Source organism: Lagenorhynchus albirostris, chromosome 14 (genome assembly GCF_949774975.1).
Source record: "Lagenorhynchus albirostris chromosome 14, mLagAlb1.1, whole genome shotgun sequence".
NCBI classification, from domain to species: domain Eukaryota; kingdom Metazoa; phylum Chordata; class Mammalia; order Artiodactyla; family Delphinidae; genus Lagenorhynchus; species Lagenorhynchus albirostris.
This window is the reverse complement of record NC_083108.1, coordinates 47,432,797-47,447,667: the sequence shown is the minus strand read 5'-3', so window position 1 is coordinate 47,447,667 and position 14,871 is coordinate 47,432,797. Positions and strand designations below refer to the sequence as shown.

General features: G+C 44.1%; 1 protein-coding gene across 3 annotated transcripts in view; it reads right to left on the bottom strand.

Moving 5' to 3' along the window:
- Window positions 1–9,464: 9,464 nt before the first annotated feature.
- ZNF521 (zinc finger protein 521) overlaps window positions 9,465–14,871 on the bottom strand; it is a 281,338-nt gene continuing 275,931 nt past the window's right edge. For 2 of the 3 annotated variants that reach the window (XM_060121174.1, XM_060121175.1), the window contains exon 8: window positions 9,465–10,270. In XM_060121174.1, coding sequence (XP_059977157.1) covers window positions 10,241–10,270 — 30 coding nt within the window. In that variant the 3' untranslated portion in view covers window positions 9,465–10,240. Of the gene's footprint in view, window positions 13,415–14,871 lie in introns of all 3 variants that reach the window. The other variant, XM_060121176.1, reaches the window with a different exon arrangement.

Sequence of the window (14,871 nt, the reverse complement as noted above, 5' to 3'; positions counted from 1 at the left end):
CCAGTCATGATAAACATTGCCTTCCCTCTCCACAAACCTGATCAAAGGTTAACCAAGACAATAAGAAGCCCAGGGCTGACCTGTGGTCAAGCTCATTCTCCAGGGCCATCGAAGCCTTGCCATCCCGTGGTCAAAAAAACCTCCTTGAAATGAGATTGACATATACAGAAAGCCTTGGGTACACTTTGTTTTCACAAAATAACACTCGCCCCCTTGTTTCTTTGAGCTAAATGACATGATGATTCTCAAAGGAATCCTTACAATTCTCTCTGGTAAGTTTGAATGGCTCCTGTAATTGAGTTAAACAGCTTTGGGGTATCACAGAGAAATTTGTTACTCACGGAAGTAAAATGGATCCCCATACTTGAAGCTGGGGGCCTCTTAAGGTCCATCCGAGGCTCCTCGTGACCACATGACTTTCTCTTTCCCCAAACTGCCATGAAGGGGCAGTCATTACATGAGCTCTCACACCATTTGCTGCTGCTCTGTTTACTGTTCCTTTATTTATATAACTAGAGATTCAACATCCTAACATGTTTTGCAAGCTGTCATGACATGAGTAGCTAGTAATCTGCTCTATTTTGCTTGCTAACATATTTTTGACACATTTTAGCTTTTGATTATAAGATTGCCTCTTTGCCTGCTACCATCTGTCTCGACTCAGTGGAACTCTGGCATTTACAAAAACAGTGGGGTGTAGTATTTCTTATCTACTTGAACTCTACCAGAAACATGCTATTTTCAGTCTTAACCAATATGTCATGCTTTCACACACGAAGTCTGAAATGTTTGATATCTTGTGAGATCTGCCAGGGATAAGGAACATATCTTCATATCCAGTTTGGCTGAGATGAGAAATGCCTTAATGAGGAGAGAGGAGCAAGTTCCAGCTTCTAAACAGAGGTGGCTTTTTATCTGGTCTGCATCCTCTTGACCGTGCTTATCCCTTTATCAGCATGATTAAGATCTTCTGTGGAAATGCATCTTCTTTTGGACTCTGTAAGCTCCCAGTGGCCAACATTCTTGAGGCATATTTTTCAGCATGAAATAGTTATCCACCAACATTTGGCAACAAGGCACCTTCTACATGGTGTCCCTTTTTCATTCCTATCTTTACTCATTAGGGAAAGTTATCCCAGGTTGGACCCAGAGGATTAGCTTGGTTCCCGTCTCTGCTGACAACACAGAGGAATGTGACACTGTATTCAAAAAACATGTTGGAGGAAAGGCCAAAACAAACAAACAAAAAATATATATATATATATATATATGCACAAGCCTAACATGCATCTATTCAACACCAAGATTAAATGAATTTATGCTCCTGGATCACACCCCATAGGCCAAGAAGCTGTCAGCTGTTGACATTTTCTTTTCTCTCCATGTTCTAAGTGTAAATATATTTGTCGAGGGAATATAGCGTACGCCTGGTTCAGTATATGCCCATTTCATCAGAAGGAAAGATCTGATTATCTGTAATCACAGTCAACATCTTTGTTGCTTTAAGAAAGGAGTGAGCTGAAGCCTGGATTTACATATGGATCTGGTACCTTTTCAGATTCAGGGTTTTTTTCTTTTTTTATCATTAATTATATTCACCGTACTGTCTAAAGCCAAGTTTAAAAAAAAAAATATTTAGTACAGTTTTTAAAGGTACTTTCCATTTACAGTTATTACAAAATATTGGCTCTATTGGAGTTTGGTGCTAAACACATCAACTGAAATCATTACCGTCGAAGAGATCAAAGAAGGAGGCATTTTGGACATGCAACTCCAATGTGTTGTGGCTATAAACTGAGTCCATGCTGACCCGGGTCCTTGATGCCCTTCTTTACCAGGTTAATGAGGACAGTGGCAACTGTGGAACTGAGGAAAAATGGCTGAGATCGAGTCTCTGGGTCATTTTAATTGTGAGTTGCTGGGGAGCAGGGATCTTGTCTTACCCCCTCATCCTTTGTTGAACTAAGAGGGACTGAGGACTATAGTCAAGCTCTTAATTCATCAACTTGTGCTTAATTGAACTTCCAGGGTGACATCACTGCGGGTGGATTTAAAAAAATACAGAGAGCAGATTCCCCATGCTTGAAAGATTTACAATCCAGCTAGGAAGCCATGAATTGCTAAGCTAGGCTATAAGGGCAATGGGAATTTAGAGAAAGGAGATAATGGTGCAGATTAGCCTGGGATTTATGGAAGAGGGGCTTGGTCTGTGACCAGAAAACTGACCAGGATTGAGGTAAGTGGAGGGAAAGAAGGAAGAGCGTGTGAACAGTAGGAATAAATAGACAATAGACGTGAAAAATGAAGTAAAGGGATGGACTAGATGTGCAAAGGAGGATGACTTGGATTCACTGACAGAAACAGGTTGAAGCTGAATGGGTAGTTGGGCGAGATTAAAACATTCATGGAAGTCTAAGGAATATTCATCTTTTTCTGGAAGATAATAAGACCATTACTTCAGGTTCTCATAAGCAGGAGACAAGGTAAAAGTGGTGTTTGTTTTTTAGAAACACTATAAAGGAGGGAATCAGATGGATAAGAGGTACCATGGAGAAAAAGCAGTGATTCTAGAATCAACATAAAAGGAGCCTGGATTAAATAAAGATAATAATACTTAAAGCAATAACTTTCCTGTATAGGGCATCTAATATATTTCAGGTGTTTTTAGTCACTGACAGCAACACCAGCAAACACCCTACAACAACTTGGAAGTATACTTACCCGCAAATTAAAGAAGGAAAAAGAAATTTCGGAAAAGCCAAGTAAGTTGGTCTAGGCTACGTAGCTAGTAAGTGGCAGAAAAGGGCTCAAGTGCCATTTAAACCACACTCTTTCTCACTGCCTTACTCTGGGAGTCACTGGTATTTGCTGAGTGAGGAAATGATGTGAAATAATTGTTTTATAAAGATGAACATGGTGGCTATATACAAGAGGGATTAGAGAGAGGAGAGACCAGAGGTAGTAGATGAAAAGGACCTCCCTAGGGTCCTGTCATTGGAAATAGAAAGGAAAGAATAAACATAAGAAATACTGCCAAGCAAGAACATGGGGCCTGGTGACTGATGGTGTAAATTATTGAAAGGCAGAGAAGAGTGAGGACGGGGGGAAAAACCCTTCTCGTTGGGTGGTGAGAAGGCCACTGTGACCTTCGGAACACATTTTCAGTAAATGGATATTGATGGAAGCCAGCCTGCAGGTGAGGAAGGAGCGAGTCAGTGGTCAGGAAGTGGAGGATGTGGGAGCAGACCACAGAGCTGAGAAATTTGGAAGAAAATAAATAAAACAGCCTTGGGAGGAGGTTTCGGAGTCAGGAAAAATGATTTTTTTTTTTTTTTTAAGAGGGGAAAACCTGTGCACATTTGAAGACAGAGAACAGTATGAAGATAGGTGGGAAAATAAATGAAAGGAGCTAGAGGAAGAGGGGCCTCTGTACATGGAAGGGGTCAAAGGAGGTGGGAGGGGGTGGGTTAGAACGGTCGAGCTGCCCAAGAGAACTTTCTGTGATTAGGAGAGTGTTCTGTGTCTGTGCTGTTCTATACGGTGTAGCCCCTAGCCCCATAAAGCAGCTGAACACTTGAAACGTTCCTAGTGAGAATGAGAAATTGAATTTTAAACTTTGCCTAATTTAAATTCATTTCAATCTCAGTAGCCACATATTTAGGCAGCTAGCGGCTACCATATTGGACAGCACACTCCCTTAGAGAAACAAAGGTTCTGTCTCCTGGACAAGGAAAACAAACTCTCCCTCTGATTCAGTAAAAGACAGCAGAGAGGGCTTCCCTGGTGGCGCAGTGGTTGAGAGTCCGCCTGCCAATGCAGAGGACACGAGTTCGTGCCCCGGTCTGGGATGATCCCACATGCCGCGGAGCGGCTGGACCCGTGAGCCATTGCCGCTGGGCCTGCGCGTCCGGAGCCTGTGCTCCGCAACGGGAGAGGCCACAACAGTGAGAGACCCGCGTACCGCAAAAACTAAAAAAATTTTAAAAAGACAGAGAGCGAGACAAACCAGGGATGTTTCACATGCAGCGGAGGAAAAGTAGTTTGTCCCTGCCACGTGACCTTGATTTTCATTGGTTATAGCTTGGTGATAGCCACATTGTTAGAGCATTAGATGAGGAGAACCCACCTGAGTGATAAGGGATTTGAAATTCACAACCCCGTGTAGATGTCAAGGTCTGAGCTTGACAGATGAATTGAAGGATTGCCAGATCTCACGTGGCACCACCGATATTCATCCTCAGTGTGTCTGCAGTGCTCAATCAAGATGCTCCTTGTTCACGTGAAAGGGAGATGGAGACGACGCCGGTAGGTTCCGTGGGACGAGGACCACTTTGGGAATAGGTTCTCCTGGTGTCTGAGTGATGACAAAGCCCTCCTCTGATTTCTTAGTCCCCATCCTGCTTCCACATCTCATGGGCACTTTGGATTTGGATATTTAAAAATCACCTCCAAAAGGAGGTGATTCCCCTCAGAATGATTTCACTTTGGACATAGTAAAAGTTTTCTCAAAGAATTTCCCACCCAGAGAAGGGAGTATGTGTCCTGCCCTGGATTCTGCAGGTAAACGAAGAGGGAGCCCCCGATGGGCGCCCACTGCTTCCCTGAGACAGCTTCACCCATCATCGTTTCACCGGCGCGCCATCCCCTGGATCATGGCGTGTGTTGTTTGGGCTGTTTTTCATAGCCTCCGCAGCTGGGAATTCAAGATGCTATACTTAGGCAGAAGTCCATGAAGGAATTAATTGATATGAGCCAGAAGTTGATTGCCATTTAAGTACTCAGCCTCCACCATTGCCAAGTTTCCCTCTTTGCAGAAAGAACTGAGCTTGCCTGCAAACTGGCTCCTTCAGGATGCGAGCACAAGATGGAATTCAACCTTTAATATGCTGCATCACCTGCTTGGAAATAAAGGGGCTCTGTGCCCTTCCCCCAGTTGACAGCTGACTTCATTACAAAGGAATCTGGCGGAGACGGGGCTCCTCCCTGGCCCCGCGAGGTGCTCACCCGGGAACGCAGTGCCAACCAGACCTGAGCCTTGGGATTCTGCCAGAAACCCACGCCGGGTCATTTTACCCTAAATCATTCCTCTTTCTCGAACTCTGGGCGTTTGCAGTACCTTTGGTAGTGCTCCCTCGAGACAAGGGAGACGGTAAGAGGCTCCGGCCTGCTGAAGCCGAGTGGAGAAGCGTTTGCAGGTATTCTCTAATGGATCTGGAGTTTCAAACGTCCTTTCTCAAGGGTTCTGCAATGTTGCACCCCGACAGGCACAAAGCGGGGCTGCCGTGCTCTGTAGAGTGGAACTTGAGGGTTCATCGGAATCCTTTTCCAAGTTCTGGAACAGACCCAGCACTGCTCCAAGGAGCCTAACTCAGCCTGGGGGGGACCCCTGGGGGCCGCCTCTGGGGTCTTTACCTTCCATTTGGACTGGAACACTGGTTAAGTTTATCAACTTTCAAAGCAGAATGTCAACCCTCTCACCCATTTACATGATTTCCAAAGCATATTTAACCTAGCCTCCATTTGCCACAGAGAATATAGCATATCTGACTTGCAACGGAGAATACTGACTTTCTGCTATTTTTTATCCTTCATCATTAAAAAAGAAAAAATCCATCTGACATCTAAATATCCAGGAACAAGGGCAGGCTTATATAGAACACATCCATTTGGTGCATTGCTGTTCTACCTGAAGCAATAGAAATATGAAGGCCGCAAAGCAACATCAAAACTGCATATGATGCTCACATATACAAATCGTATAATAATTTTATTTTATTTTATTTTTATTTATTTATTTTTTTTGCGGCACGCAGGCCTCTCACCGTTGTGGCCTCTCCCGTTGCAGAGCACAGGCTCCGGATGCGCAGGCTCGGCGGCCATGGCTCACGGGCCCAGCCGCTCCGCGGCATGTGGGATCTTCCCAGACCGGGGCATGAACCCGTGTCCCCTGCATCGGCAGGCGGACTCCCAACCACTGCGCCACCAGGGAAGCCCCGTATAATAATATTAAACAAACATTTTAAATAGTCTGGAATGAAAATAATTGGAAAAAAATAATACTTGATGCTGAAGGTCAAACCTGGCAATCCGAGAGTAGGGCCTGGCCCGAAAGTCTGTCTCATATGGCCTGCACAGTGGGGGTCAGCAGAGCTTGAATAACAAATGGAGTAGGCTGCCAACATTCAGAAATTGGCACATGGCACGTAACCACCCGGATTGCTGGCTCCTCCTGAGACACTGGGCGACCTGGCCTTGGCAGGTGATGGGTGATTTGCTCTCTGGGCGGCCAGAGTTCCCATGGGGCCAGACTTCTCACTCATAAAACTTGTGATCCTGAATCAGGGGTAAGGGTGCCACGTGGGGTTCTGGGTCATTTTCCCCCTTTCCCCTTCTTCTGAAGCTTGTCATAGGTTATGTTACTTTAGAGTTAAAATAAGCATTACACGCCCAGTTGTTAAAAAGTAATGTTGAGGAAAGAGAGTTTGAGGCCCATACTTCTCTACTCCTTGGATGTTATTTTCAAATTTCTAGTCTTGAGCCCAGTATACTTACGTGTGAATGGAGCCTGGCCTAGTGGGTCTCAGGTGTGGCTGCACTAGGATCACCGGGGGCACGTCTGCATTCTAGACCAATTAAGTCAGCCTCTCTGGGGGTGGGATTCAGGCAATAGAGTTTTTTAGGGGAGTTCCCTGGCGGTCCAGTGTTTAGGACTCGGCGCTTTCACTGCTGGGGCCCAGGGGTTCAATTCCTGGTCGGGGAACTAAGATCCCACAAGCCACACAGTGAGGCCAAAATACACACACACACACACACGCACGCACGCACGCACGCACGCACGCACGCACGCACACATATATATGAATCTTGCAGGCAATAGGGTTTTAAAGTTTTCCAGATAATTCTAATGTAAAAAGGTCCTTGAACAATCATAGAGAATTTTACATTAGAGCAGTTTCTCAAAATTGGCACTGTTGACATTTGGGACCTGATAATTCTTTGTTCTGGGGACCTGTCCTGTGGACTATAGGATGTTTAGCAGCATCTCTGGCCTCTACCCGTAGGTGCAGCCACACTCCTCCAGATGACAGCCACTGCATGAGACCATAAAATTAGGGTCAGGAACAGTGGCCATTGTATTGGCCACCTGACTGCATATAAAGTCACTGAGAAATTTCTTTTGGAATTGAGTGATAGGGAAAAAGATCTCTCGTGAGCAAGTGGTATAATCCTTCCTTTCTGTTGTTGTTTTTCCCTTTACTACCAGGAAGCTCAAAGCCAGTGCGAAAATGCGTTCAAAACCAAAATTACAGCAGAAAACAGGCCAACTGCTTTACTGTATTTTCTCTTCTCTGCACGATGCTGCTCCCTATTAACGTTTTGTTAACCTTTATTTAAGTTGCCTTATATTCTTAGGGAATGAAGCAGGAAATAAATATAAACAAGGTAATAAGCAGAAGGAGGGAGTGACTGCTCCACACAGCGTTCAGTATTTATGATCCAAAGAATGGTTGGTTATAAAGAAGGGCCTGCTGAATCTGAACGATCTCATAGTCACTGGAGGATCGGGCAGGCATATGGAGCAATAAGGGTCAACCTCTTTGGCCTCCAGCTTTACCTGGGAAGAGGCTGAAACATGCTTGTATTGAAGAAGCCCAGTGGCCAGCCATGTGACAGCCTCTAGAATGATAGGCACCAGCCTCCATCGCTTCCTAGGAATTCCAACCCTTGCTGTTTACCGGGAGCCTGGGAAGTCTCTCAGAGGTGATGCTGTTAAAGGCAGCCTAGGCTCCATCCCTGGATAATACCATCACCTGCTTCCTTTTCATGAATGAAGAGCAGCTTCCTTTTAGTAAAATATAACCCACTCATTAATAACCTGAGGTTTTAAAGCTTTTTAAAAAATCATCGTGTGGCTATTTCATTTTAAATGCAAAATCCTTGAATAGGCCAGAGATCTTAATTTTTTTAAACATAGCTGAGTATTTTAATTATGAATGTACTTGCATATTCTTAGCATACTTCATTATTTATGTAGCTGGTGAAAAAGCTTTTTAATTAAATAGCATGCTGGCAATCCATTGTGAAATGTATAGTTGTAGGTTTTCCTAGCATTAAAAAACTAAACACACACACGATACACTCTGGCAAGCAAATGTACATTAATTACCAGGAGGTACCTGTTTCTGAATGGTCCTAAAATTTGACCAAACTTTCTTTTATTGGTATCAAAATAAGTAATATAATTTACCAGCACTCTGCATGGCTATTCACATTCAATGCACTCAACTAATTTGGAAATGGGGTAGAACAGTGGGTCTCAAAGTGTGGTCCTCCAAAGTGTGGAACGTGAGCCCCAGCTGGGAATGTCCTAGAACTGCAAACACTTGAGCCCCACCAGGTCTACTGACTCAGCAATTCCGGGTGTCAGGTCCAGTACCCTGTGATGTAACAAGCCCTCCAGGTGATCCTGACGCAGGCTAGGGTTTGAGCACCATGGGGTGAGGCTTACACCTTGCGTGGCTGGTATCTGGGTTTCATTCATGGTTCCCCTGGTGACAGGTGGTCACAATGAAGTGAACCGGTCCATGCTTTTAGCTTCTCCATCAGAAAAAGTGCTGTGAAGATTCTCGCTTGTTTAAAGAGCTGCTTGAGGTCCTCAGAGTTTCAGAGAGGGTGAAAGAGTCACAGTGGGTGAAGTATTTTAAGCAGGATGTGGATCAAAGTTGCCCACTAATATCAGGTCTATAGTTACTGATTTTGGCTAAACATGTATATCAGGACTCAACGTACATATGGCTATTCTCTTCCCCCCCCCAAAAAAAGCGCCTCTGAAATTCGAGTGCCTATTCATTCACCATTTTGTGGCAAGCCATGGTGTGAGCAACCAGTGAGCAAACTTCCAGGCAACACCCCGTGCCTGCGTGAAGGCCTATGACCAAGCCATGTCGCCTCTCCGGGCTGGGGGACTGAGGCCTGGAGGTGGCTGATGCGGAGAAGATCACGCCGAGTCTGCGCTCTGTGCCAGTGCGAGGCTCACGGGCTCCCCGCTCTGTGCTTTGTCTTCTGAATGAACAAAGCTGCTTCTTAAGTACACATAAGCCAAACTGCCTCTCAAATTGCAGCCATCTACTTTGAGTTCAGATTTGCACAGCATGACATGAATTGGGCTGCAAATTATGCAGAAAACAGCCATCACATCCATCTGTGATGTCAAAATCCTCCAGTACAATGTGACCTGGTAGGATCTGCGAGAGGAAGAAGTACATCGGGTCTGATTCCTTCCCTATGCGATGTGATGAATCTCCTCCCAGCTGCTTTTGGCCCAGCGTGGAAAGCTTAAATATGATTGAGGTTATGCCTGGGATATTCTCAAGAGCAGAACTCATTTCCAAGGGTGCGGGCAATTAGATTTTTTTTAATGGCAGAGTAACTAGAAAAAGAAAACACACAAATACACTCATACCTAATGGTAAACTGAATTTATTTCCTCTTGGAAAACAATTCCAGTAATCTCCAGGTTCAGACCGCAGAGTAAACATTAATAACAGTAACATACAGGTTAGTTCAACTGATTCAAGAATTTGGCTGTGTGAAATCATTAAGGAAAACCTTGAACACTCAAAGCTTCAAATGTATCCAGGAAAAAAAAATTCTTTGACAGTCTACATAACAACTATTGCATATATAGTGATGCTACCTGTCACATTGCAAGGCTTACAAATATATATACGGGCCTTATCCAGCTGTGGGGTTCTGTGAGAACATCTCTTCATGGTTTGCAAGAATCTTCAGCAATAAAAAATAGTCTTGGGTTTAACTGTTGATATACCAAAAGAGAAATTCTAGGCTTAAGTGTTAAGAAAAGGAAGTCCAAACATAGTCTCCTGTGTAACAGGGTTGTTTTAATCTGTCTTCCTTGAAAATACTTTCTCTTAAGCCATTTTGCTCACATTTTTTTTTAAAAATCTTGCCTGAATAGGGCCCAAGTCCACTTGTCTTTATAAGACCATTTTAGTTTCAGACGACATAATACATGTGAGACACTTTATATACAGGGGGTCTATCCGGTGCTCAAAAGTTCAAACACATGAACATCCAACAGTTTTGATAATACAAGTTTTATGGTACAATACAATGTTTCTGAATAATATACATTAACAATGAAAGTTTCGTGCAAAGAGTAAAATATGTTCCCTTTTTGTGCCACAAAAGTCATTCTCCTTGAGAGACCGTGCTTGCACTAACTGCTGTGTTGGGTCATCGTATGATTCTGTAATGAAAGAGGGGGAAAAAAAAAACCTTAAGTGATTGTATTTTCATCAAACCAAGTATCTATAAATGCTGATTGATTTATAATGACCTAAATACTGTATTTCTGCACCCAGATGAATCGGTGCTCATGGGACCGGCTCCTCCCCTCCCCCAGTGGGAGCCAGGATGGAAGGGCGGGGCCAGGGGTCTCCCCTTTCTCTGCCTCTGTTTTGCTTCCCCGGAGACCGCCGCCCTACCTTCCACCATCTCTTCTTATCAGGATACGACCGTCTTTTCAAATGCCTGGGTAGCACTATTTTAACAGTTATATTTATCTGTGCATCATTTCCATTCATTACAGATGCTTTTGTTCTACTCACTCTTAGAAGGTGAACGTCTTAACAGCAGAGGCTCTATCTGTCCCTGAATATAGACTTTACGGGCAAGAACAGCCTGGCCGACAACTGACAGAGAGGACAGGAAGCTTCTCCAGTTCCTCTCCTTGGGGTGGGCTTGGTGCTGGGTCCCATCCTGGCGCAGGAGCAGATCACAGCAGCCTGCAACCTCCCCCGTCCCCAGCGGGTGCCGTCCTTGTTGTATTCTGGTGGCCTCCTCTCCATCCACACAGCATGTCCCCTTTCTGAGCCAACATCCCGGTTCCAAATTGAGCCGGCAACTGGGATTCCTGGGTAACTTATAACTACAAGCCAGGTCCTGGGGGTAAACACTGGGCCCCAGACCTGGGCCTGTGGCCTGCACAGGGGATGGTCACAGGTCCACGGGACTTCCATTCGGAGCAAACGCCTGGAGATGGCCTGATGTGCACCTTCCCTCCGCTGTGCCTCCCCTGAGCCTCGTTCTCCCACCTCTCCCAGTCGACCCCCTTCCCCATCCCTTCTGATCAGAACCTTGAGGTCTACCACAAAATACTACCACTTCATGCTCATCCCGTCTAAAACTGCTTTCCCCCTTCTCTGATTTCCCACTGTGCTTTATACTGCTTATATCGTACGCATCCGGGGTCTTGTGGTTATCTGCAATTTCGGCTCTCTCCCTGTGTCTGTAATTTTGGTCTTCATTCACTTATTCAAGAGATGCAAGCGTCTCTTGCATCCTGGTATCACCACCAGGCATAGCCCCCAGGACTGCAGCACTCAGCAAAGCGGGTCTGGCCAATTGAACGACTGACAAGCTAGGCAAGGGCCACTGACGGGAGAAGGACGGTCCCTGCCTTCACATCTTTAGAGTGTTCACAGTCTCAAGAAAGTCACGTGGGCACATGATGGTAAAGCAACCTGGTGGGATTATATTAGAAATGATCATAGGAGTATCATGCGCGCCTAACCCTGCCTGGCCTTTGGGGAAGGCTTTGCAGTGGACATAACTCGTGACATTTTAGTTGAGGCTGGAATACTATGAATGAATATGAATGAAGAGGCATTTGGGATGCAGGGCGGGCATTCCAGGCCAAAGACCCACGTGGGTAAAGGCAAAGAAGAATATGCAAGGTATGTTCGTGGACCTGCAACGTGTTCAGTTTGGTTGGAATCTTCTCAAGTGTCCAGAACCAAGCATGCTGATGAGAAATAAAGACAGAGAGAAGTTTGCGGCCAGATTATGAAGAGCCCTCTGTACCTGGCTAAGGAGTTCAGGCTTTGTCTTGTAGGGAAAGAGGAGCTATGGAAAGTCTGCAACAGAGGGCTTTGTCTCAGAGATCTTTGTTATCTTTTCATCCCCCACCAAACTAGCAAAATGCCTGCCCGATGAGTAAAGGATGCAGGACCAGAGGCTTGGCTCTCAGGGTTGCCCAGCTGGGGCTAAGAGCACCAATGAAGGAGACATGAGTCTTGTGAAAAGGACCCAGGTCTTCCGTTCCCTATTTCAAACTAAGCCCATTTTGTAAGAAGATTGACAGCACATAATGAGGATGTTATTTCACTCAGCCTTATTTAAAACATACCATTTTTATTAATTCAGTAAAAGACAAGCTGGATTTTAAATTTTTCTTTAGTAGTCCTCGCCTAAAAGTACATACAGGAGCAGACCGGTTTTATGCCAACTCTTTTTTTCTTTGTATTGATTCTAAATAAATACTTCTGCAAATTATTTTTCACCAACACGTAGACATAAAGGGTAATCAAAATACTGATGAGACTAAGAAACATTGCTATCCCCTTAAATATCAACATAATTATGATCAAAGAGGTTATAAACAGTAAAAAAGTTCAATTACTCAAAGTGCACTGTCTGTCTAAACTTTTTCATGCATTTTCCTATCTCAAAGAGTCAAGCCTGATCTTACAGAAAGGTGCTTTTTTTTTTAATTTAAAAAATTAAGAAAATAAATACAAGAATCTATGACAATAGTTATCTAAATGGTAGAACGTTGACAGGAGGATGTGTGATTACTTTTTATCATAAAGTAAAAAACAGAAATCAGTTTAATAACATTATTTAAAAATATTTAAGCGCTTACTATAGACATTCCACATTCAATCGAATTTTAGTGGTTAATAAAGGAAGCTATACTGCAATCTATCCTGTGTTCTTCTATGTGCCTATATTAAGATACTGCGGAACAAAAACCTAACACAAGTTGGCCATAATAGTTGGCAACAGTTGTTTCTTGGATGCTTTCATCCTAAACCAAAGCCATACAAGTCTCTTCGGAGCTGCAAAGAAATGAACAAATACATATGAATCACTTATTGCAACAGATTGAAGTTGCTACTATAAAGGATGTATGCTTTGCATATAAAGAGAAAAAATATATATCATCTGAGAGAAGGACAAGGGTACGGCTTGCAAAATTCAAGATTCAACAAAACTAAAGAGCTGTAATACAAATCACGTCTAAATGGGAAACCTGGCATGAAACATGGTAAAGGCAGAAAGTTCTCTCGGTGTAGAGATACCTGTATACCATTGAGATCACTTTTTGTCCTTCTTTTTCTTTTTTTCTCCAGATCAGCTGGGGGTGAGGTCAGGCCTCCCAGTCCTGGCTCACCATTGTCTGTGATTCTCAAGGTGGCAACTGGGCATATTTGCATTGAAAACAAAACAAACAGGTGATTCTGATCCAGTCCTCAAGGGCTTGTCCTCACCACTTCTGAGGATCTTTGGGATGTGACTGTTTCCCTCCTCCACGCAGTACTTTGAGTCACTGAAAATACAAATGGCCTGATTTCATCTTCTGGAGGAAGGAAGGAATGTCTGAGCTGCACAGGTTACTGGGTTGGTTTTTAGGGGTTGGAGAGAAAGATGAGGAGTGTTTGTCTCCAGACTTCACTGAAGGTCCAAGGATAAGAGAAACAAGAAGTTGCTTCATGGGAGCCTTCCACCTATTTGGTGTGTTTTTAAAATCACAGACAGAAAGGGAGACAAGAAGCGAGTGGGAAAGATGAAAAGTAGACCAGAGAAGCGCTAAGCCCAAGGAGAGGGCAGGTGCCTGCCCTATCTCCTCCCCACACCCCGCCACACCACAGAGCCCTTCCTGAGCCCCTGCAGCACAGGCGGGGACGCGCAGGGCGAGAAAAGGCTGCCGGGCCACGCGCAAGCAGCCTTCTCCTATACGAGTTTTCTGTTCTTTGGGTCTGGAGGAAACCACTACGCTAGAACAAAGCAGTGGGTAATCTCACCAATTTTACACAGCAATTCACAGTCCCCAAGGTACTTTAATTCAATGACAGGTTATGAGAAAAAATATCTGTTCCAATGAAGGGAAAGTGTTTTACATAATCGAGGAGAACATCAGTGCAACATCGACGCGGGCTGGGGGGGGTGATGACAGAAAAGGAAGTTGGAAGAGAAGAAAACTTCTGCAGTCCCACAGAGAGCCATATTCTACTCTGCAAAAAGCCATCTCTTGGAGACCCCCACGTCTAAGTAACCGAAAATTGCAAACCATTAATCCCAGTTATGAACAGTTGTTTTACACGAGGGGGGTTTGTGTTAAAAAAAAAATCAAATTCACAACACACCTTAAAGCTTAAAAGACGATCCATCTAGGTATGATACTTTAAGAGCCAGGTTTAAAACAACAACAACAACAGAAACACTCTTTACTGAAAAGGGCCCCATTTAGAAGGAGTTTGTTCTATCTTTTTTTCTCTAAAATGTGAAATTAGACTTAGAAAGCTAAAAAACAGATGAGGACCTTAAAAATTCCCTTCTAGCACTATGAATTTCTTTAAAAATATGAGATGCCTTTCATTTTACAAGACTGGAATTCTCATTTTGGGCTTGGCACGCTAACACATGATTAATTCAGCCTCCTCCTTTCAGAGGGCTGACCACATTTACTGGTCAAACGGTTTAATCCTATTTAAAATGCAATCCAAGCAAAATATTTTTAAATTAAAAAAAAAACAACAACCCACCATCCCCTGTAACTGTTCACCTTGGCCAAACTATCCCATTTTCCTGTGATCTTGATGTGAATTTGAATATCTGTACCTATAACAAAGATGAAGTTAAGCTCTGGAGGAAAGCCAGGGGGAATCTACCTTCCCAGGGTAGAAAAATTAAGTCCCTAGCCCCAAAAACGGTGCCACAGCTTGCCCTCGCTTGTCCGATATTTTGACAGACCACGTCTCGTTGTCTGTGCTTCGTAGCCCTCTG